General features: G+C 38.6%; 1 protein-coding gene across 1 annotated transcript in view; it reads right to left on the bottom strand.

Moving 5' to 3' along the window:
• The window catches only part of ror1 (receptor tyrosine kinase-like orphan receptor 1), a 358,626-nt gene extending 334,085 nt beyond the window's left edge, over window positions 1-24,541 (bottom strand). The window contains exon 1 of the mRNA XM_061883694.1: window positions 24,180-24,541. Within this exon, the coding sequence (XP_061739678.1) occupies window positions 24,180-24,276 (97 nt within the window). The 5' untranslated portion in view covers window positions 24,277-24,541. The remainder of the gene's footprint in view (window positions 1-24,179) is intronic.
• Window positions 24,542-24,596: the final 55 nt, after the last annotated feature.

The following is a 24,596-nucleotide window of genomic DNA, read 5'->3' as shown; positions in this document are numbered from 1 at the left end:
TAAATATATTTAGAACTACAAACAAACTTTCTTTTGTTGTTTTGTTTTGTATTTTTTTTTTCAAAGTCAGAAGCAGGAGCTGCTTGCGATTACTGTGGTGAACTGGTAGTTATGTGAAGTGTAAGAGTTCCATTGAATTGAATTGAATGAAATTATATTTATATAGCGCTTTATCTCTAGTGACTCAAAGCGCTTTACATGGTGAAACCCAATACCTAAGTTACATTTAAACCAGTGTGGGTGGCACTGGGAGCAGGTGGGTAAAATGTCTTGCCCAAGGACACAACGGCAGTAACTAGGATGGCGGAAGCGGGCATCGAACCTGCAACCCTCAAGTTGCTGGCACGGCCACTCTACCAACCGAGCCATACCGCCCCATATTCCATATGTCTGTGAGGCCATGAACATAACAGACTGAGCCCTGACTCTATGTGCGCGCAAAGAGAACAGTGGAGTCATCCTCTGGGTCATCAAAACAAGACACGGGTCGATCTTACAGTGCTTTTAGATAGGGAAGGGACACAAAACAGCACCAGATGCTAGTTAAGAAAAGCAACACATGCTTTGATTTTAGTTGTCAAAATAGTAAAATAGTTTTGTCTGTAATCGCCTTTTTGATCAAGAGTATCTACGGTAGGGATGGGTACCTTTCACATTTGAACAGATACAGTACTGTTTCCTGCTACCTGGAATCAATACCAATATTAAATGTTCTGTACTTTTGTGTAGAGATGTCCAATAATGGCTTTTTTGCTGATATCCGATATTCCGATATTGTCCAACTCTTAATTACCGATACCAATATCAACCGATACCGATATATAGTTGTGGAATTAACACATTATTATGCCTAATTTTGTTGTGATGCCCCGCTGGATGCATTAAACAATGTAACAGGGTTTTCCAAAATAAATCAACTCAAGTTATGGAAAAAAATGCCAACATGGCACTGCCATATTTATTATTGAAGTCACAAAGTGCATTCTTTTTTAAGAGAGTTAGTGCTGCAAGGGGTTCTGGGTATTTGTTCTGTTGTGTTTATGTTGTGTTATGGTGCGGATGTTCTCCCGAAATGTATTTGTCATTATTGTTTGGTGTGGGTTCACAGTGTGGCGCATATTAGTAACATTTTTAAAGTTGTTTATACGGCCACCATCAGTGTGACCTGTATGGCTATTGACTAAGTATGCATTGCATTCACTTTTGTGTGTGAAAAACCATAGATATTATGTGACTGGGCCGCCGCACAAAGACAGGGTCTTTAAGGTTTATTGGCACTCTGTACTTCTCCCTACGTCCGTGTACACAGCAGCGTTTTCAAAAGTCATAAATTTTACTTTTTTTAGGACAAATACCGATGATTTTTAAACTGATACCGATAATTTCCGATATTACATTTTAAAGCATTTATTGGCCGATATTATCGAATATCTCTACTTTTGTGTATTGTTCAAGTGATAACAAATGTTAATTTATTTCATAATGAAATCGCATTATTTTGTTCAACATTTTAGAATGTGCTGATAATGATAAATGTGCTGTCCAGTTTTGATAACTTGTTTTTTTACGTTTTTCAGTCTCGTTTGCAAGTATTACATAGTAGACTTTGCATACAGTTGCAGTTCCAAGACGTCAGACAGCAGTAGTGTATAGGCTACGGAGTGTTGCCTTGTAGGAAGTAGTCTCTGCTATTAATATAAATGGGCTAGTTTAATTTCATGTTGCACCCTAAAAAGAATTCCAAAAAAAGTGCAGTTCCCCTTTAACATCTCGGTGCGCTTGAGAATAAATACTAAATGTGTGTGTTTCAGCTTATTGTGTTGTTGTTGTATCCAGAAGAAATCAGAAAGCATGACACTCTTTTCATCTTTTATTGTCAATCTTGGGCTAACAACGGGTTAAATTCCGACAAATATTCTTTCTCATGCACACAAGTCTTTCTCTCTTATACATTTGTCTCGTTTGTTTACCGTTTTTATTAATTTATTCACACATTAAAATATTTTTGTATGTACTTTTTATTTAATCATTATTTTATTCATTTTATTCCAGTTTTTAGGTATACTTTTGTCAGATGTTGTCTACCATAAAAAACATGTAACATTACCATCCAACGAATCAGCATTTCATTACAACGACTTACATTCCACAACAAAGAAGAAGGATCATGGTATAAGAACATGAGCCTTGTGCAAATCGTACAACGTGTGTGTGTCCACACACACTGTGCAATATTTGGTTTATTTACACAGAGTACAAATATACACACATGTAAAAAGGTCACTATGGGGTTCATTTAAATGGCTCACAATTACATGCTTTTTCAAAGTTCAATTTCCTGCAGCCCACATAGCTCAAACCCCTGACACGGTGACTCTGTAGGGGATATATACAGCTTATTCTACCTAATGAATGTGCCTGTGCGAAGTGGGAATTAAAGGGTAACATTGCACATATTTCATAATTTCATCACTCTTGCTCTAAAACATTTAAGTATGCTAACTTTCTGGGAGTGTAGCAAAGTTTGGGTTCAGTTTTGAATCTCAGTTAGGTTGCATGGGGCCAAATTCAAGTGTAGTCTCAAAAACACAAATATTTAGAATGGAACTCTGCCAGAGTGATAACGTTTTTTATAAAAATATTTTTTAAAGATGCACATTAAAACTGTGTGCCCAGTGTTGTACAAAGACATCATTTAGGTTACGAGGAACTCAGCCTCTCAGTTTGCAGTTTGGGTTTCCTTGTCCTTAATGCAATGCAAACAGGCTTTAAAAGATTTACTCTGACACATATAGGGGATTTAAAACGTCAGGTTTTATCCCACTCCCATTAAATGAAATGCGCACCGATAAAGCTGGGACACAGCAAGCAATGGCGGGACACTAACAAAAGTGTAATTCGATAAAATTGCAATGAAACACGGCCTCGAGGAGCTCTTTAAGACAGTCGTATTCCCTGCTGGCCTCCACATTTAACTACACCAACTCACCACGGGTAATTGATATGCAATATGTGTTGCCTATTCCATTAGCCTCATTAAAGACTCACATTGTCATCTGCATACTTTTGCACGTGGCCTTAGTACGGTAAATGAACTATTATATTACATCAGCAAAGTAAAGTTAAGAGCGTTATTTATGTGCCTAAGTCTAAAGAATGGAAGTACAGTTGTACCTCGGTTGTCGTTAGTAATCCAATCCAAGGTGCTCGTTGAAAATAAAACCGCTTTTCCCATAGGAAAAAACATAAATTCAACAAACCTGTTTCAGGCACCCCAAAATAGTAAAACCAAACATTATTAATAGAGAGTAAATTATGGTTGTATAAGCAGAAATAAATCAAATTGCATATAAATGACAAATGAAATGGATAAATGAGGATTTAACATCACTTTTACCTTCATAAAGTTTTGACTTCGCAGCCTTACGTGCTTACAGTATGTGCAGTCTCCGGTTTTCTGGCAAACTACCTGGTCGCCACCTCATCCCTTTACATTCTCAGGGTATGAAAAGGTGGAAGTAATCTTTGAGCGCTAATCTAAACGGGGTACATTTTAAGTGGCGGACCGCAAGCAGGGCTTGTAGCTCTCTTAGCACAAGCTAATTCCATCTCAGCCTTCATGGTGACATTGCAAGACCAAGCTGTCGACAAAACTACAGAGTCTAACCTGAGCAGTGTGGTTCTGGAAACACCGGCGCTAGAGCTCTCGCTGACTTTGATTAGGCTATTACTGCAACTTTATTTAGTTCTATGGTGCGTTATTTTGCAGCAATAATGAATAAAACAAATATGGACAGTATAAAACTAGGGCAGTAAAAACTGACATATTTTGGTGAGACTCTTCATATAAACCCGAATTATACTAAAACCAAGATGAATGAGAACCAAATTACAACTGAATATATAAGGAAACAGAAGTAATTTTAGTATGTTTGAATTGCAAAACATATTTCGATAAATATTTGAAGTACTTTTTATTAGATAAACTGTATTCCACTGCAAAAAAAAAACAATGTATGATCATGATATATAGAATATATAGAATATATATACATATATATATATATATATATATATATATATATATATATATATATATATATACACACACACATATATATGCATAAATATTGTTGTAATATAGAGGTGGCGGCTTGTCCAGGGTGTACGCCGCCTTCCGCCTGATTGTAGCTGAGATAGGCGCCAGCGCCCCCCGCGACCCCAAAAAGGGAATAAGCGGTAGAAAATGGATGGATGGATGGATATATATATACATATATGTACTTATACATATACATACAGATAGTTATTATTACTTTGTATAATATTTGGATGTATATTATATTTGTATAGAATAATAATATCATATAAAATAATTAGCATGTTGAACTGTGGAAGTTTAATTTAGTAAAGAACTAACAACATGAGGTGTCCAGGCTGGTTCACAAAAAAGAAAGACCACTACATTAGGTAATTCAGAGTTGCCATGGTAATAACAGACAAACTATTCTTAATGCAAGTCAGTGTAGCATCAACAAGCATTTAAAGCTGTTATTGTAGGGTTAAATAATTACGTATTGTTGCTTTAAACCTGATGCTCGGTGGTTTGATTTTCTTGAGACATGATCTCTCTCTCTCTCTCTCTCTCTCTCTCTCTCTCTCTCTCTCTCTCTCTCTCTCTCTCTCTCTCTCTCTCGACCTCCTAGGCAGAAAGTAAATTGCAGGAAAAGGTTTTCATGCTTGGCTAGAGTTTACAGTTTATAGTGGTAGAAACTTTATCAAACGTCTCCCGCCAGGATCAGAGGGAAGAGTGTTTATCCCGTGACAGAACGCCTGCTTCGCCAAAACACTGTAACCACTCAAAAACAAACGCGCTCCACACAATCCAATTTAAGAGAGTCACAGCAGTTTTCTGCTATTATAACATGAATGCGGGAAATCAAGTGAAGTTCCAAGGATCCCTATAATGCCGTGGCTTGGCGTTGCGTAGATCAATAAAAAAGAAAAGTCCTAAATCTCCTCCAAGATTCGTCTACCAACCAAGCATATTGTCAGGACATTCCAGCCGACAACTCGGTGGAAAAGATGTGTAACCTTTATTAGGCTCACACATCATCAGGAAACTCCATAATAAGTGAATTCCAGATCACACAGGGGAGATAGGAACACTAAACACAGGCTATGTGATACATTCGGAAAGAAATGTCCTGCATACTTTTAAGAGAGTTCAAGCAAACATTAGGTAAGTAGCAATGATTGTCACACACATACTAGATGTGGAGAAATTATTCTCTGCATTTGACCCATCACCCTTGATCACCCCCTGGGAGGTGAGGGGAGCAGTGGGCAGCAGCGGTGCAGCGCCCGGGAATTATTTTTATGGTGATTCAACCCGCAATTCCAACCCTTAATGCTGAGTGCCAAGCAGGGAGGTAATGGGTCCCATTTTTATAGTCTCTGGTATGACTCGGCCGGGATTTAAACTCACGACCTAACGATCTCAGAGCGGACACTCTAACCACTAGGCCACTGTCCTATTGAGCAGCGGACCACATGACATTTAGCAGACACATGCTCCTCATAATGAATGGGAGGTACAGCACAAAAAGGGTGCAAATTATGATGTTTTCTTGACAGAATATGCTACTGATCAAAACCCATCGAAATCTACAAAGCTTTTAGAGCACTTACAAAACAACCTGTTATAATAGAACGGCCTAAAAATGCATGTTTTTGATTCTCTGAACCTTAAAATACACTATATTGCCAAACGTACTAGGCCGCCTGCCTTGACTCACATATGAACTTGAAGTGCCATCCCATAAGGTTCAATATGGTGTTGGTCCACCTCATCTGGGAAGGCTGTCCACAAAGTTGCGGAGTGTCTTTAAAGGAATGTTCGACTATTCTTCCAAAAGCGCATTGGTGAGGTCACACACTGATGTTGGACGAGAAGGCCTGGCTCTCAGTCTCAGTTCTAATTCATCCCAATGGTGTTCTATCGGGTTCAGGTCAGGACTCTGTGCAGGCCTGTCAAGTTTATCCACACCAGACTCAGTAATCCATGTCTTTGTGGACCTTGCTTTGTGCACTGGTGCACAGTCATGTTGTTAGAGGAAGGGGCCCGCAACATACTGTTGGAAGGCTGGGAGCATGGAATCGTCCAAAAAAGTGTTTGGTATCCTGGAGCCTTCAAAGATCCTTTCACTGGAACTAAGGGGCCAAGCCCAACTCTTGAAAAACTATCCTACACTACAATTCCTCCTTCACCAAATTTCACAGGTGCACAGCTGGCAGTCCTAAATTTAGCGTTCCCCTGGCAACCTCCAAACTCAGACTGGTCCATCAGATTGCCAGATGGAAAAGCGTGATTAGTCACTCCAGAGAACGCGTCTCCACTGCTCTAGAGTCCAGTGGTGACGTGCTTTACACCACTGCATCCCATGCTTTGCATTGGACTTGGTGATGTATGACTTAGACCAGTGGTTCGGTCCTGCTAGACACCGAACTCTATTTAATAATAAAACTCTAACATTTGACAACCAAACAATTAAACAAGGCGACACGGTAAAGAATCTGGGTATTATCTTCGACCCAACTCTCTCCTTTGAGGCACACATTAAAAGCGTTACTAAAACGGCCTTCTTTCATCTCCGTAACATCGCTAAAATTCGCTCCATTCTGTCCACTAAAGACGCTGAGATCATTATCCATGCGTTTGTTACGTCTCACCTCGACTACTGTAACGTATTATTTTCGGGTCTCCCCATGTCTAGCATTAAAAGATTACAGTTGGTACAAAATGCGGCTGCTAGACTTTTGACAAGAACAAGAAAGTTTGATCACATTACGCCTGTACTGGCTCACCTGCACTGGCTTCCTGTGCACTTAAGATGTGACTTTAAGGTTTTACTACTTACGTATAAAATACTACACGGTCTAGCTCCATCTTATCTTGACGATTGTATTGTACCATATGTCCCGGCAAGAAATCTGCGTTCAAAGGACTCCGGCTTATTAGTGATTCCCAAAGCCCAAAAAAAGTCTGCGGGCTATAGAGCATTTTCCGTTCGGGCTCCAGTACTCTGGAATACCCTCCCGGTAACAGTTCGCGATGCCACCTCAGTAGAAGCATTTAAGTCTCACCTTAAAACTCATTTGTATACTCTAGCCTTTAAATAGACTCCCTTTTTAGACCAGTTGATCTGCCGTTTCTTTTCTTTTTCTTCTATGTCCCACTCTCCCGTGTGGAGGGGGTCCGGTCCGATCCGGTGGCCATGTACTGCTCGCCTGTGTATCGGCTGGGGACATCTCTGCGCTGCTGGTCCGCCTACGCTTGGGATGGTTTCCTGCTGGCTCCGCTGTGAACGGGACTCTCGCTGCTGTGTCTTGGATCCTCTTTGGACTGGACTCTCGCGACTGTGTTGTATCCATTACGGATTGAACTTTCACAGTATCCTGTTAGATCCGCTCGACATCCATTGTTTTCCTCCTCTCTAAGGTTCTCATAGTCATCATTGTCACCGACGTCCCACTGGGTCATTATTGTCACCAATGTCCCACTGGGTGTGAGTTTTCCTTGCCCTTATGTGGGCCTACCGAGGATGTCGTGGTGGTTTGTGCAGCCCTTTGAGACACTAGTGATTTAGGGCTATATAAGTAAACATTGATTGATTGATTGATTGATTCTCAAATGGGGGTACGCGTAGCCCTGGGGGTACTTGAAGGTATGCCAAGCGGTACGTGAGATTTTTTATAAATATTCTAAAAGATAGCAACAATTCAAAAATCCTTTATAAATATATTTATTGAATAATACTTCAACAAAATATGAATGTAAGTTCATAAACTGTGAAAAGAAATGCAACAATGCAATATTCAGTGTTGACAGCAAGATTTTTTTTGTGGACATGTTCCATAAATATTGATGTTAAAGATTTCGTTCTTTGTGAAGAAATGTTTAAAATTAAGTTCCTGAATCCAAATGGATCTCTATTACAATCCCCAAAGAGGGCACTTTAAGTTGATGATTACTTCTATGTGTAGAAATCTTTATTTATAATTGAATCACATGTTTATTTTTCAACAAGTTTTTAGTTATTTTTATATCTTTTTTTCCAAATAGTTCAAGAAAAAAACACTACAAATGAGCACTATTTTGTTATACAATATAATAAATCAGAAACTGATGACATAGTGCTGTATTTTACTTCTTTATCTCTTTTTTCAACCAAAAATGCTTTGCTCTGATTAGGGGGTACTTGAATTAAAAAAATGTTCAGAGGGGGGTACATCACTGAAAAATGGTTGAGAACCACTGGCTTAGAAGCAGTTAATTGGCCATGGAAACCCATTCTATGAAGCTATGTGTATGTGGGGTAATTGGAAGGTCACATGAAGTTTGAAGCTCTGTAGAAACTGACTGTGCACACAGTTGTCAAACTCTTTGCACTATGTGGCCGAGTTGCTGTTGTTCCCATACTCTTCCATGTTCTTATAATAAAGCTGACAGTTGACTTTGGAATATTTAGGAGCGAGGACATTTTTCGACTGGATTTGTTTCACAGGTGGCATCTTATGACAGTTACATGCTGGAAATCACTGAGAGTGGCCCATTCTTTCACAAATGTTTGTAGTCTCCATGCCTCAGTGCTTGATTTTATAAACCTATGGCCAGGCCAAGTCACTAGGACACCTGATTCTGATCATTTGGATGGGTGGCCAAATACTTTTGTCAATATAGTATCTGTGCATCTGACAGTCATTTAACGCTTCTTCAGTTTAACACATAATAGACAAACGGCAAAGTGCTATCCGCAGAACTGCAATGTAATTGCGGCAGGGCTATGATGAATTTACCTAATTGTGAAATTTGCATAATTGGTGCATTTGCAAAAACTGAGAAGCAAAAAAATTATATACTATATGTTAAAAATTACAAACTATTTTTTTTTTTAATGTCCCAATTGGGAAGGGGCCCACAGCACCACCCAGTGCTCGTTGAGAAGAGCAACACAGTGGGACCTCAATTTACAGGGCTCGTAAATAGAAAAGTTTGTATAGTGAAGCAGAGTTCCCCAATACACACAATCTAAATATTAATAATGGGTTCCAGCCTCTACAAATGTCCACATTTTAGTGAAGGTTTGTACAATTTGAACACAATAAAAAGTAATATATGGTACTGTATACCAAAAAAACATAACAAGGGGTGATGGCTCAACTATTTGTTGGACCCGCTCGACATCCATTGCTTTCCTCCTCTCCAAGGTTCTCATAGTCATCATTGTCACCGACGTCCCACTGGGTGTGAGTTTTCCTTGCCCTTATGTGGGCCTACCGAGGATGTCGTAGTGGTTTGTGCAGCCCTTTGAGACACTAGAGATTTAGGGCTATATAAGTAAACATTGATTGATTGATGATTGATTTATGTAATAAAAAAAAGTCTAAACAACAACAAATTGTTATATGCTCTGCTCTGCCAACACACGCACACACATAGAAGTAGTGCTGTCTCGATACCAATATTTTGGTACCTGTACCAAAATTATTTCGATACTTTTAGGTACTTTTCTAAATAAAGGGGACCACAAAAAAATTGCATTATTGGCTTTATTTTGTTTTTATTTATTTTTTCCTGAAGGAATCAATAAATTACTATCCATCTGTCTTTATTTTAACAAAAAAATCTCACAGTACATTAAACCTATTTTTCTTATTGCAAGTTTGCCCTTAAATAAGATAGTGAACATGCGAGACAACTTGTCTTTTATTAGTAAGTAAGCAAACAAAAGCTGCTAATTTAGCTGCTAACATATGCAGTAACAAACTGTGTCATTTGGTTGGATGTCAAAATTATTAAGGACAAGTGGTAGAAAATGAATTATTAATCTACTTGTCCATGTACTGTTAATATCTGCTTACTTTCTCTTTTCTATCTACATCCATCCATCCATTTTCTACCGTGTGTCCCTTTTGGGGTAGCGGGAGGTGCTGGAGCCTATCTCAGCTGCATTCGACGATATCTACACTTCTGTTAAAATTTAAAAAATCACTTATTCTCCTTTTGTTTGATGCTTTACATTAGTTTTGGATGATACCACAAATTTGGGTATCAATCCGATACCAAGTCTTTACAGGGTCATATATTGGTCATATTCAAAGTTCTCATGTGTCCAGGGACATATTTCTCGAGTTTATAAACATAATATAAATGTAAAAAAACAACAAGATTTTGTGATGCCAAAAAATATTGACATAATCATCATAGTATCAACTAGATATGCTACTGTACTTGGTATCATTACAGTGGATGTTCGGTGTAGATCCGCCAATTAAGTTTGTTTACATTTTGGCGGACAGGTACTTTTCAGAGGCGGTATAGTACCGAATATGATTCATTGGTATTGTGGTACTATACTAATCCCAGTATACCGTAGAACCCTACACAGAAATCACTATGGTGTACTCACAAACAAAATCACCAGAAATCCTTACTGTCAACAACCATATTGCTTCAGAAATAAACATTTGAAAAAGTGAAAAATACACACACATTAACAACGGCAGCGAACTGATGAGAAAGGAGCAGACAATGGAGGTAAAAGGAACGGGGCAGGGGAGTGGAAGAGGGAAGCCGTACGTGTCTGCATGTTTGTGCTTTGGAAGAGCGAGGGGCCCATCCGATTACTGTCTTCTCCTCTGCTGTGATATAATTCTGCTCTGGCATCTTTTCCCAGAAAAGACCAGCTTTATCACAAATAACACTTGATGTGGTTACTTACTGTGCTGTGGTCATGCTTGTGAGTGCCATGTATCCATCCATCCATTTTCTACCGCTTATTCCCTTTTGGGGTCACGGGGGGCGCTGGCGCCTATCTCAGCTACAATCGGGCGGAAGGCGGGGTACACCCTGGACAAGTCGCCATGTACTCCTTGATAAAAGTCTTTTTTTTTAACCTCACAGCTGTTCCCTCCTCCTTTCCACGCTGGTCTGTTGAGTTTTTGGGACTCCTATTGAGTTGGCGAAATTGACAAAACTTGTCAAAAGGCAGAAAAAAACTAAGAAAAGGGGACTTCTCCGACTCAGCAAGTAAAGTGGAAGGCTCTGTCTCCCCAACAATGCTTCACCCAGCTTTCTTGCCTGCAGGCTCCTAAATGACGCATCCGTCCACAGAGACATGTTTGCACTCGGAGGCATATTTGGCTTGATCTAAAAGTTTGTCAATTAAAAAGTTCGTAAATTGGGGTTTCACTGTATTTACTGCCTTTTCAGAGTCTTCAAAAGTCTCTACCCTAGATTTGTCGCGTTTTTGATCGGAGGGCTCTGATTATTCACTTAAAGGAATGATTGCATCCTTTATGCAAATTCTTAAAAGGTGCAAACTTTTGTTATCAAAATATATTTTGATACTTTTCGACACTTTGATACTTTTTTTTATAAATAAAGGGAACAACAAGAAATTGCATTATTGGCTTTATTTTAACAAAAAATCTCAGAGTACATTCAAGGCCTACTGAAATGAGATTTTCTTATTTAAACGGGGATAGCAGGTCCATTCTATGTGTCATACTTGATCATTTCGCGATATTGCCATATTTTTGCTGAAAGGATTTAGTAGAGGCCATCCACGATGTTCTCTACTACCACGATGAGGTGGCGACTTGTCCAGGGTGTGCCCCGCCTTCCGCCCGATTGTAGCTGAGATAGGCGTCAGCGCCCCCCGCGACCCCAAAAGGGAATAAGCGGTAGAAAATGGATGGATGGCATCCACGATAAAGTTTGTAACTTTTGGTCCTAACAGAAAAGCCCTGCATTTACCGGAAGTCGCAGACGATGACGTCAACCGTTGATGGCTCTTCACGTATTCACATTTTTTTTAAAAGGGAGCCTCCAACAAAAAGAGCTATTCGGACCGAGAAAACGACAATTTCCCCATTAATTTGAGCGAGGATGAAAGATTTGTGTTTGAGGAGATTGATAGCGACGGACTACAAAAAATGAAAATAAAAAAACAAGTAAAAAAAAAAAGGCGATTGCATTGGGATGGATTCAGATGTTTTTAGACACATTTACTGGGATGATTCTGGGAAATCCCTTATCTTTCTATTGTGTTGCTAGTGTTTTAGTGAGTTTAACAGTACCTGATAGTCGGAGGTGTGTCCACGGGTGTCTTGATGCCAGTGTCTCAGGGAAGTCGACGGCAGCTTTATGGACGGCGCAAGCTCAGCTGATCTCCGGTAAGAAGCGACTTTTTACCACAATTTTCTCACCGAAACCTGCTGGTTGACATTCGGTCGGGATCCATGTTCGCTTGACCGCGCTCTGATCCATAGTAAAGTTTCACCTCCGGGAATTTTAAACAAGGAATCAACATGTGTTTGTGTGGCTAAAGGCTAAAGCTTCTCAACTCCATCTTTTTACTTTGACTTCTCCATTATTAATTGAACAAATTGCAAAAGATTCAGCAACACAGATGTCCAAAATACTGTGTAATTATGCGATTAAAGCAGACGACTTTTAGCTGTGTGTGTGTGCAGCGCTCATATTTCCTAACAGTCCGTGATGTCACGCGTACACGTCATCATTACGCGACGTTTTCAAGAAGAAACTCCCGGGAAATTTAAAATTGCAATTTAGTAAACTAAAATAGCCGTATTGGCATGTGTTGCAATGTTAATATTTCATCATTGATATATAAACTATCAGACTGCGTGGTGGGTAGTAGTGGGTTTCAGTAGGCCTTTAAACATATGATTTTTTATTGCAAGTTTGTCCTTAAATAAAATAGTGAACATACAAGACAACTTGTCTTCTATTAGTAAGTAAGCAAACAAAGGCTCCTAATTAGTCTGCTTACGTATGCAGTAACATATTGTGTCAAGTATCATTCAATTATTTTGTCAAATATACAAAAGGAAAAGTAGTAGAAATTAGATATTTTTCATTCATTTTCTACCGCTTATTCCATTCAGGGAGACGGGGGGCGCTGGAGCCTATCTCAGCTAAATGTAATTAATAAAAATAAATAAATAAATAAACATTGATTGTATTATTAATTTACGTGTTCAATTAATGTTAATATCTGCTTACTTTATCTTTTAACATGTTCTATCTACACTTCTGTAATAATCACCTATTCTTCTGTTGTTTGATACTTTACATTAGTTTTGGATGATACCACAAATTTGGGTAGCGATCCGATACCAAGTAGTTACAGGACAATACATTGGTCATATTTAAAGTCCTCATGTGTCCAGGGACATATTTCCTGAGTTTATAAGCATAGTATAAATTTCAAAAAACAAAAGAAGATTGTGATGCTAAAAAATATTGATGTAATCATAGTAGTATCGACGAGATACACACCTGTACTTGGTATCATTGCAGTGGATACTTTTTAGAGGTGATATAGTACCGAATAGGATTCATTAGTATCGCCAAAAATGATTCCCGGGCGCGACCACCGCTGCTGCCCCCTGCTCCCCTCACCTCCCAAAGGGTGATCAAGGGTGATAGGTCAAATGCAGAGAATAATTTCACAACACCCAGTGTGTTTGTGACAATCATTGGTACTTTAACTTAAAATTTTAATAACGTATGTTAAAGCACATCAAGCGGTGCGGCTTCATAGTTCAATAGTCGTACTAAAACATTTTGATAGATTTTTGAGCATTGTGTGTAATGTCCTATATTTTCAATGGAACATATAAAATATTGGAGTTGTTTACTTGACTCATATGTACCAAATAAAAGAGCTTCGAGGTGAGTAAGCTCAACCAAACTTATTCCTTATGTTAGGCGCACCAGGTTATAAGGCGCACTGTCGAATTTTGAGGAAAAAAAATATTTTAAGTGCGCCTTATAGTCCCGAAAATATGGTCATCATTTAACGGCACTTATATGGATTTAAAATGTTTACTTTTGGCAAGTTGCTAAGTTTCTATAGCGATAAAGTCGATAAAGATCCCTCCTGCTCCCTCTTCCTCTTCTCTGGCAGACCAGGTGTGTTATAATAATGTGTTATGAGTCAGGGCGAACAGGTAGTGCTAAATCTATTATACTTCCCAAAATAAATGATGCATGAGAATACACCACATCGCAAAGTCTTGAGCTCCAGCATTATAACTTCCCTTCAGATAGTGCCATCAAACCACTTTTAATTTAAAGGCCTACTGAAACCCACTACTACCGACCACGCAGTCTGATAGTTTATATATCAATGATGAAATATTAACATTGCAACACATGCCAATATGGCCTTTTTAGTTTACTAAATTGCGATTTTAAATTTCCCGCGAGTTTCTTGTTGAAAACGTCGCAAAATAATGACGCGTACGTGTGACGTCACGTACTGTTAGGAAATATTAGCGCTGCACCACTCGCAGCTAAAAGTCGTCTGCTTTAACCGCATAATTCCACAGTATTTTGGACATCTCTATTGCTGAATCTTTTGCAATTTGTTCATTTAATAATGGAGACTATAAAGAAGAATGCTGTTGGTGGAAAGCAGTGGATTGCAGCTGCCTTTAGCAACCGAAACACAGCCGGTGTTTCTTTGTTTGTTGTGAAGCTTTAACACAGAGCGGTCAAGCGAACATGTTTCTCTACGTCAACTAGCATGTTTTTGTATGGGGAAATTGTGATACATATTTTACCGGAGACATCAATAGATTATTTGTCGTCCTGCAGCAGCTGTCAAAAAAGGCAGCTGTGAGCTTGGCTCCTCGGCTTCTCTCTGATACACTGCGTGTTCACCGCAGCCCTCCGACCTCGACGTATGTCTTTACAATCTTTAAAATCTCACTAAAACACTATTAAAACAATAAGCCGGTAAGGGGTCTACCAGAATCATCCTAGTAAATGTGTCTAATTACATCTGAAACGCTCACTTTGCCGCCGCTCGGAGCCGTCGCTTTTTTTTTCTTCTTCTAGTCCTTCACTATCAATATCCTAATTCACAAATCTTTCATCCTTGCTCAAATTAATGGGGAAATTGTTGCTTTCTCGGTCCGAATTGCTCTTACTGCTGGTGGCTCCCATGATAAACAATGTGAATATGTGTGGAGCCCTGCAACTCATGACGTCACGCGCACATACTTCCGGTAAAAGCAGAGCTTTTCTATTAGCGACCAAAAGTTGCGAACTTTATCGTCGATGTTCTCTACTAAATCCTTTCAGCAAAAATATGGCAATATCGCAAAATGATCAAGTGTGACACATAGAATGGACCTGCTATCCCCGTTTAAATAAGAAAATCTCATTTCAGTAGGCCTTTAAATTACCAATAAAAACTAAGTATTTACAACCTAAAACACATTTAAAAAAGCAATATGCAAGCCACTAACTCCATTGACCACCAATAATTAGTATTTACCAGTTACCAGTCACTTGTTTGAGCTGATCTATACTAGTTAGCTCCCAGTCAACATGTCTTTTTAACCTGCGTGTAAATTACGTGGGTGGAAATGTCAGATGACAGAGAGCAGCACACAAGACAAATCTCGGTAGCAAGGAGAGCAGAACAAGCCCTAATACATTACTGCCCCCCTCCTCTCGACGTGAAGTGCCTTTCGTGTCAACACTGCGCCGTGTTGCAGACTGTAGCGTGACAGCGGGGCCCTACATGATCTATAGGCTCCCTGAGTGTTATTAAATAGCTAAATGCAATTCTAAACACATTTCACATGGGGTCTCGTGCTCTGCAAAAGACCTTTTACCTTCTCAGACAAATACCCCCGCGTCAGGAACATGTACACAATTTACGTAGACGGAAAACATTGTCGTCAATTTATTTTTATAGGCTTGTCACAGATTATTACTTTGCCGCTTAAGGGCACACAGGTCGATTGATGGAATGAGGGTGAGGATTCTGAACGCCATATGGAGGACACAATATCAAACTGATGTCTCCACTTACACAATTCCTGCACCAGATGTTTTTTTTTCCAAAAATGCATGAAAAAGTTAATCAAGAGGCAGCACTGGGGAAGCGTGGAGAGCACGTCTGCCTCACAGCCCAGAGGTCCTGGGTGTGAATTTGATGTGGATTGTCCATAGGTGCGAATGTGAGAGTGAATGCTTGTTTGTCTGCACCACTCCAGCTCACCCATGAACAGGAAGTGTTGGAAAAATAACACATTAAGGCCATGTCTACACTAAGTCGTTTAACCCCTTAAACGAAAAATTATTTAGCCTAAGTCTCGTTTCAGCCACACTAAACCATCCTTTAAGGTTCCCACCTTGGATTATTTTCTAAACAGGTAAATGTGCCGTGTATTTCTTGAATCTCCGGCTCTTCGCTTTGTATGGACTCATTGATCGTTTACAAACTGAGTTCCGAGAGGAGGTGACGCCAGAAATGCCGTGCCCCACACAGGAAGTGACGTCAAAAAGAACGTGCCACAGCCAGCTTCGTAATAAAGCCGTTTCGTAACTCGGAGCTAACCACTGGAAATATGGAACGAGTCATCCTAACATGGCCGTGTTTCTCCTTCCGTCTGTGCAGAGACATTCATGATCACAATTCATTTCTACTGCAGGGGTTCTCAAACTTCTTTCACTAAAACGGCCTTCTTTCATCTCCGTAATATCGCTAAAATTCGCTCCATTTTGTCCACTAAAGACGTCGAGATCATTATCCATGCGTTTGTTACGTCTTGTCTCGATTACTGTAACGTATTATTTTCGGGTCTCCCCATGTCTAACATTAAAAGATTACAGTTGGTACAAAATGCGCCTGCTAGACTTTTGACAAGAACAAGAAAGTTTGATCATATTACGCCTGTACTGGCTCACCTGCACTGGCTTCCTGTGCACTTAAGATGTGACTTTAAGGTTTTACTAATTACGTATAAAATACTACACGGTCTAGCTCCAGCCTATCTTGCCGATTGTATTGTACCATATGTCCCGGCAAGAAATCTGCGTTCAAAAGACTCCGGCTTATTAGTGATTCCTAGAGACCAAAAAAAGTCTGCGGGCTATAGAGCGTTTTCCGTTCGGGCTCCAGTACTCTGGAATGCCCTCCCGGTAACAGTTTGAGATGCTACCTCAGTAAAAGCATTTAAGTCTCACCTTAAAACTCATCTGTATACTCTAGCCTTTAAATAGACCTCCTTTTTAGACCAGTTGATCTGCCGCTTCTTTTATTTTTTCTCCTATGTCCCCCCCTCCCTTGTGGAGGGGGTCCGGTCCGATGACCATGGATGAAGTACTGGCTGTCCAGAGTCGAGACCCAGGATGGACCGCTCGTCGGGACCCAGGATGGACCGCTCGCCTGTGTATCGGTTGGGGACATCTCTACGCTGCTGATCCGCCTCCGCTTGAGATGGTCTCCTGTGGACGGGACTCTCGCTGCTGTCTTGGATCCGCTTGAACTGAACTCTCGCGGCTGTGTTGGAGCCACTATGGATTGAACTTTCACAGTATCATGTTAGACCCACTCGACATCCATTGCTTTCGGTCCCCTAGAGGGGGGTGGGGGGGATTGCCCACATCTGAGGTCCTCTCCAAGGTTTCTCATAGTCAGCATTGTCACTGGCGTCCCACTGGATGTGAATTCTCCCTGCCCACTGGGTGTGAGTTTTCCTTGCCCTTTTGTGGGTTCTTCCGAGGATGTTGTAGTCGTAATGATTTGTCCAGTCCTTTGAGACATTTGTGATTTGGGGCTATATAAATAAACATTGATTGATTGATTGATTCACTAAGTACCACCATACAGTAGCGTAGTAGGCATAAATATTCATTAAAACAAAGCAGAGCTATTACAAGTATGTTTAATATTTTTGGCCATTGTAACATTACACACAGTTTGAACAGTAACACTGTATTTGAATATAGAAAAACAAAACACTGTACTTTAATCAAGTGATTTGTTTGGCTGTGATTTCCGTGATCTTCAGTATTTGGGTTATTTTAAGAGAAAAAAAAGCATTGTTTTTTAAAGGGCTTTCTAGGCAAAATAGATAACTGCCAATTACCTGCATTGTTAGCTGTCTCTTGAAAAAGTATATATTTTTTCTTCATCTTTTTCTATTTTCACACACATCGGAAAGAGCTCCAGGAACCCAATAAGGCGGCGCTAAAAAGCCGCATGCGGCTTTAGAGCCGCAGGTTGCTGACCCTCGATTTAGCATCTCCAGTTATCATAACATGCATGTTTTAGGGATGTACTCAGAGAAAGCCCGAGCAAACACAGGGCGAATACTCACAACAAACTCCTCACAGAGGCACCGTTTACATGCATACAACACCAAATCTGATTTTTTTGCCCTCAGGTGACAAAGATCAAATATTTTTTTCCAGTCTAAATGCTCCAAAGTGCATCAAATCTGATATTTCCACATTAGATTTGGGCCACATCAAGAGCTAGTCAGGATCAGTTTGGAATCTGATCTGAATCTGATCTTTTTAAATGTGACTGCAGTCTAAATAACAATGCGACTTTTACGTCATATTTGGTCGAGCTACATCGTTTGCCTGCGCACAACGATCACTTTCATTTTTGCAATTCTATTCCTACTCCTCCTGCAGATGGTTTCTATCATCTGCCTACTTACTCCACATAACACACTAACCCACAATTGCATTCATGTTTTCTCGTGTTCATTTTACTGTCAACTTCCTTTGTTTTCATTTTATCGAACTGATCTTGTGACCATAGCACTTTGTTGCATTGTCCATGCAGGAAACCTCACGACAAAATGTTCTAGGCTGGTGTTGACCAGAGAAGTACTGGCTAGAGAGAACTGACTTCAGTGACCTCTGGAGGCTTGACAGCAGAAAGTTAAAAAGGAAACAAGCCCCGCCTTTCAGTTTCTGTCATGTGTCCTCAGTCACTTCCACAGAACAAATGTTAAAGCCACCGGCCACTGATCACAGACTGCTGCGCTCGTCCCGGCAGATGACATTTTTCTCTTCTTCTATCTATTCATTCTCATTAAAGAGAAGTCAACAACACCCACAAAAAGTCTTTATCTGCAAACATGAAGAAGCGTCTTCACTGCATGTGAACACAATGTTAAAGGGCCACATCGGCACTTATTTAATAGTTCTGGCCCAAAAATGATGTCCACAGATAAAAGTCCTCCCAAAATAGACATGGTAGTGATTAGGGATGTAACAATATCAAATTCTCACAGTACGATATTATCACGGTATTAAGGCCACTGTATGATTTTATTGTTGCATATGTCCCAAAACAAAAAGGGAGACTTAAAAATGCCTTAGTATGTAAATTGAAGTGGCATGAATGTTTAGGATAAAAACACTTACTGTAATTGTAAAATGTTGTCATAATGTAATGTCTTGGAATTGTGACTGCATGCAAAGTCTACTGTATAATACTTGTAAATGAGCCTCAGAAATGCAATAACAAAACAAGATATAACACATTGACAGCACATTTATCATAATCGGCTCATTTTTAAATGTTACATAAAAAAATCACTTCTTATTATATAACTGACATTTATTAAGACACACAAATGTACCCAAAATTTGTACCTGTATCCATACCCAGGTACTGGGAATTGGTACCAAATCGTGAAAGATACTTATCCTAATTGATAAAACACTTGCAGCTCAATTTGCTAAGTGTATTGCTTAATACACTCCTGAGAACCAGCTTCCTGCCATAGAACTCATCTCAAAAAGTTCTTCATCCACATCCAGCTTCCAACAAGTGACACAACTGTCGCCTGAAAACTTCACCCCAATGGCCTCCTCCTTATCTGTAACGGGGGTTAGGAGGCACAATAGCTCTCCAGCTGCCCGCCTAAGAGGCTCACATTGAGGCCCTGAGGAGTCGAGTCTTTCCCCGTGTGTGGTGGCTCCTCACTGACAATGGGGCCCATCATCTAAATAGCAAAGATCATTTACATGAGAGGGGAGACCGCTTTGTTTGCATGGGGCACTGTTTAAATTACACGTATGGGATTATCACGGCCTAACAAAAACCAATAGAGGAGGGAAACAAAGACATTCATTGGTTATAATGATGGAAGACCCAGGCGACCTTTTACACCTACAGAGGTATCCACACTTTTGTCCACTGTTGACCTGCATAAAGAAAAATATATGTACAATGTGGGGTCCTCTTTGGTATTTTTATATATGTTTTAATTTAATAAAACACGCATATATATATACATACAGTATATATATATATATATAGTCGAGGTTTCTGTGGTTTATCCATTATACAGTGCTCAATGCAGGTTTTTCTGCTCTTCAGGGGATTTTATAAAACAAAATTGACAGCATCAATTCAGGTTTATCTGCTCTTCAGGGAATTTTATAAAATAAAATAAAATCCCCTGAAGAGCAGAGAAACCTGCGAAACAGGCTTGTAGGGATGAAATAGCCTCTGTTTTTTCCTGACCAAACATGTATGTATATCTATATATATATATATATATATATATATATATATATATATATATATATACCTACATACTATACATATACATAAATATCTACATACACATATATACTGTATCTACATACACACACATGTATACATATATATGCATATACATATACATATATATATTTGCATGTAGATATATGTATGTATGTATATATATATATATATATATATATATACATACATATATATTTATACATACATATATCTACATGCATATATATATATATACATATATATATACACATTTACGCATGTAGATGTATATATATATATATATATATACACACATATATATTAATATATCTACACATAAATACATATACGATATCACCATATATCGCGATAGACAATCAATAAAAAATAAAATACGTTCGATAAAATTTTCTATGTATACATTTTTCATTTTATTTGTCGGAAAAAAAATGTAAATTATGAAACGAGATTTGTTTCATAAAGTCACTCGCTCCAGCAAACAGGAAACAGGAAGTGTCACTGAGGAATGGGAGGGACACGCTAGCAGCCAATCACGAAACAGTAATCACTGAACAACGGGATGGACACGCTGACAGCCAATCACGTAACAGTATCAACAAACAAGGTCTTTCTGTCTCGCTGCAAGTCCTCCGCATGGAGTGAGAAAAGAAACTGTAATATCTTGATATATGAGCTCAATAACAGAAACTTGTCTTTAGTTTTGTTGGTTTTAATGAAACAGTGCGGCAACATTCTGACATTTCCAATGTGTCGGTTTAATGGGTAGCTTCCCATGCTACTTACTAGTTGAAGTGCTTAATAATAATACACCACTGCCATCTAGTGTCTCAAATCTGCAACTACCTTCTAATCTACGTTAATTATTTTAATACCTTAGTCGCAGTCATCCTACTTGGCTACCAGACATCCTCGCCACTGATAAATACCACCCTATGTATATATATATATATATATATATATATATATATATATATATATATATACACACACACACGCACACACACACACACACACACACACATCACATGACAACCTCTAAAGAAAGCAACAGTTGTGGCCGAAACCGTCAGGTACAAAAGTAAACACACGAGTCTGGCTGTAAGAATAACACCATTTTTTTTGAAGACCTAATGAACATCTTTGGATTACAGGGCTGTTATATGGTCAGTGACCAGTTCAAAGATGAGCGAATAGACTCCGACTGGCAAATTTCACTCCAAAATACACTCTGACTGGACTTTAGATAAAACTGTTGGCAAGTTTTGAGAAAATAAATGTAGTACTTTCAAGGAAAACACTTTTAATAATGAAATTACATTTGTCTTCAAAATGTTGGCTCTTCTTTTCAGTTATTTTGTATTTTCAGTTATTTTGAGTTTATACCAAAATGGATACATGGATGATACTGCAGAGGATATGGAGAATGTCATGTGGTCAGATGAAATCAAAATGGAACTTTTTGGTATAAACTCAACTCGTCGTGTTTGGAGGAAGAAGAATACTGAGTTGCATCCCAAGAACACCATATCTACTGTGAAGCATGGGGGTGGAAACATCATGCTTTGGGGCTGTTTCTCTGCTGAAGGGACAGGTTGATTGATCCATGTTAAGGAAAGAATGAATGGGGCCATGAATCGTGAGATTTTGAGCCAAAACCTCCTTCCATCAGTAAGAGCTTTGAATGGTTGACCAAATAGTTATTTTCCACCATAATTTACAAATAAATTCTTTAAAATTCCTACAATGTGAATTCCTGGATTTTTTTTCACATTCTGTCTCTCACAGTTGAAGTGTACCTATGATGAAAATTACAGACCTCTGTCATCATTTTAAGTGGGAGAACTTACACAATCGGTGGCTGACTAAATACTTTTTTGCCCCACTGTATGTATGTATATATATATATATATATATATATATATATATATATATGTATATATATATACACACACACACACTTTTTTTCTCTTTTTTTTTTACTGAACTAAGAAAAATGTAAAAAATACCAAATAAGTCCCCACATTGTGTATATTTGTTTACTTAAAGACAAAGAAAAAAAGGCATGCTTTGGTATACTGTGTCCCAGGTTGTTTTTTTCACTCAGTCCTGTTACCCTAACTATCATTGGGATTTGGAATAAATCCAAGGGCCCCTGACTGAAATGCCCACTCAAAAGATCCCCTGACCCTCTGGAAAAGTTGGAATATCCCACAAGTCAGATGGTCCACGGGAAGTTGCATTATGCATATACTTTGCAGTCCAAAGGCAAAAAGTAAGTTGACTCAATTATTGAATTTTTTCTATAAGTATTTCATGATATGTCAACTCTTAATCCAAATTCATATGTATGATGAATCTGATGTTTATATATATACCAGGGGTCACCAACGCGGTGCCCGCGGGCACCAGGTCGCCCGTAAGGACCAGATGAGTCGCCCGCTGGCCTGTTCTAAAAATAGCTCAAATAGCAGCACTTACCAGTGAGCTGCCTCAATTTTTTAAATGTTATTTATTTACTAGCAAGCTGGTGTCGCTTTGCTCGACATTTTTAATTCTAAGAGAGACAAAACTCAAATAGAATTTGAAAATCCCAGAAAATATTTTAAAGACTTGGTCTTCACTTGTTTAAATAAATTCATTTTTTTTTTTTACTTTGCTTCTCATAACTTTCAGAAAGACAACTTTAGAGAAAAAATACAACCTTAAAAATGATTTTAGGATTTTTAACACATATACTGTATCTTTTTACCTTTTAAATTCCTTCCTCTTCTTTCCTGACAATTCAAATCAATGTTCAAGTATTTTTTTTTTTTTTGTAAAGAATAATAAATACATTTTAATTTAATTCTTCATTTTAGCTTCTGTGTTTTCGACAAAGAATATTTGTGAAATATTTCTTCCAATTTATTATGATTAAAATTCAAAAAAAATATTCTGGCAAATCTACAAAATCTGTAGAATCAAATTTAAATCTTATTTCAAAGTGGATTTTAACCTATTTAAAACATGTCATCAAAATTCTAAAATTAATCTTTATCAGGAAAAATTACAAATGATGTTCCATAAATTCTTTTTTTAATTTTTTCAAAAAGATTTGAATTAGCTAGTTTTTCACTTCATTTTTTGGGGTTGAATTTTTAATTTTAAAGAGTCGAAATTGAAGATAAACTATGTTTGAAAATTTTATTTGAATTTTTTTTGTGTTTTCTCCTCTTTTAAAACCGTTCAATTAAGTGTTTTTTTTAATCATTTATTCTCTACAAAAAACCTTCCATAAAAGGAAAAAAAATGTACGACGGAATGACAGACAGAAATACCCATTTATATATATATATATATATATATATATATATATATATATATATATATATATATATTTATATATATTAAAGGTAAATTGAGCAAATTGGCTATTTCTGGCAATTTATTTAAGTGTGTATCAAACTGGTAGCCCTTCGCATTAATCAGTACACAAGAAGTAGCTCTTGGTTTCAAAAAGGTTGGTGACCCCTGATGTATACATTTGTTACTTTTTTTGAATGTTGAATGTCATCTCTACCATGTATGCTCCACCAGAGGCCCCCGAGCCACACATTGGACACCAGCCTTTTGCACCTTTGTGATGAACTCAGCATCAATAAAAAGTTTTTCTTTTTAGTCGCTGACAACTGCATTACAAAAGCAGGAAGAAAAAGAGGTTTACAAAAATAAAAAATGAAAAAATAAAAAAGTTGAAGAAGTTTGGAAACTCACCGGCAGCACCGACGTCCAAGATGCCGATGAGCAGCAGGGCCATCCAGCCCGGACATCTCCGGAGCTCCCCGCTCGGCGCTGTCCGACTCGGATACATTCCTCTGGGCTTAGCCTTACACCTTGGTCCGCTTTAAACATCCACCAGCACCTCCACAAACACAAAGTTGGCGACTTCACTTAAAAGTTACCGAACGTACCAAAACTGAACTATGGGCGTCTTAAGGAAATGTGAGCTTCAATAAGTTTGTGTCTTCTTCCTCCTTGACTTTCTCCTCTTGTGTCTGCTGAAGTGATCACAATCCTGCCCACTAACCAACTAACCTCGCTGGTCTCAGCACATGGCTGCCTCCAGGACCCGTGGTGCCACCTGCTGGCCGTCATAGGTACTGCTATTAAAACATGCTTCTTTTCATTGGT

Source organism: Nerophis ophidion, linkage group LG22 (assembly GCF_033978795.1).
Source record: "Nerophis ophidion isolate RoL-2023_Sa linkage group LG22, RoL_Noph_v1.0, whole genome shotgun sequence".
Lineage (NCBI taxonomy): Eukaryota > Metazoa > Chordata > Actinopteri > Syngnathiformes > Syngnathidae > Nerophis > Nerophis ophidion.
Note: the sequence above shows the minus strand (reverse complement) of the source record. Positions and strands in the feature narration are given on the sequence as shown.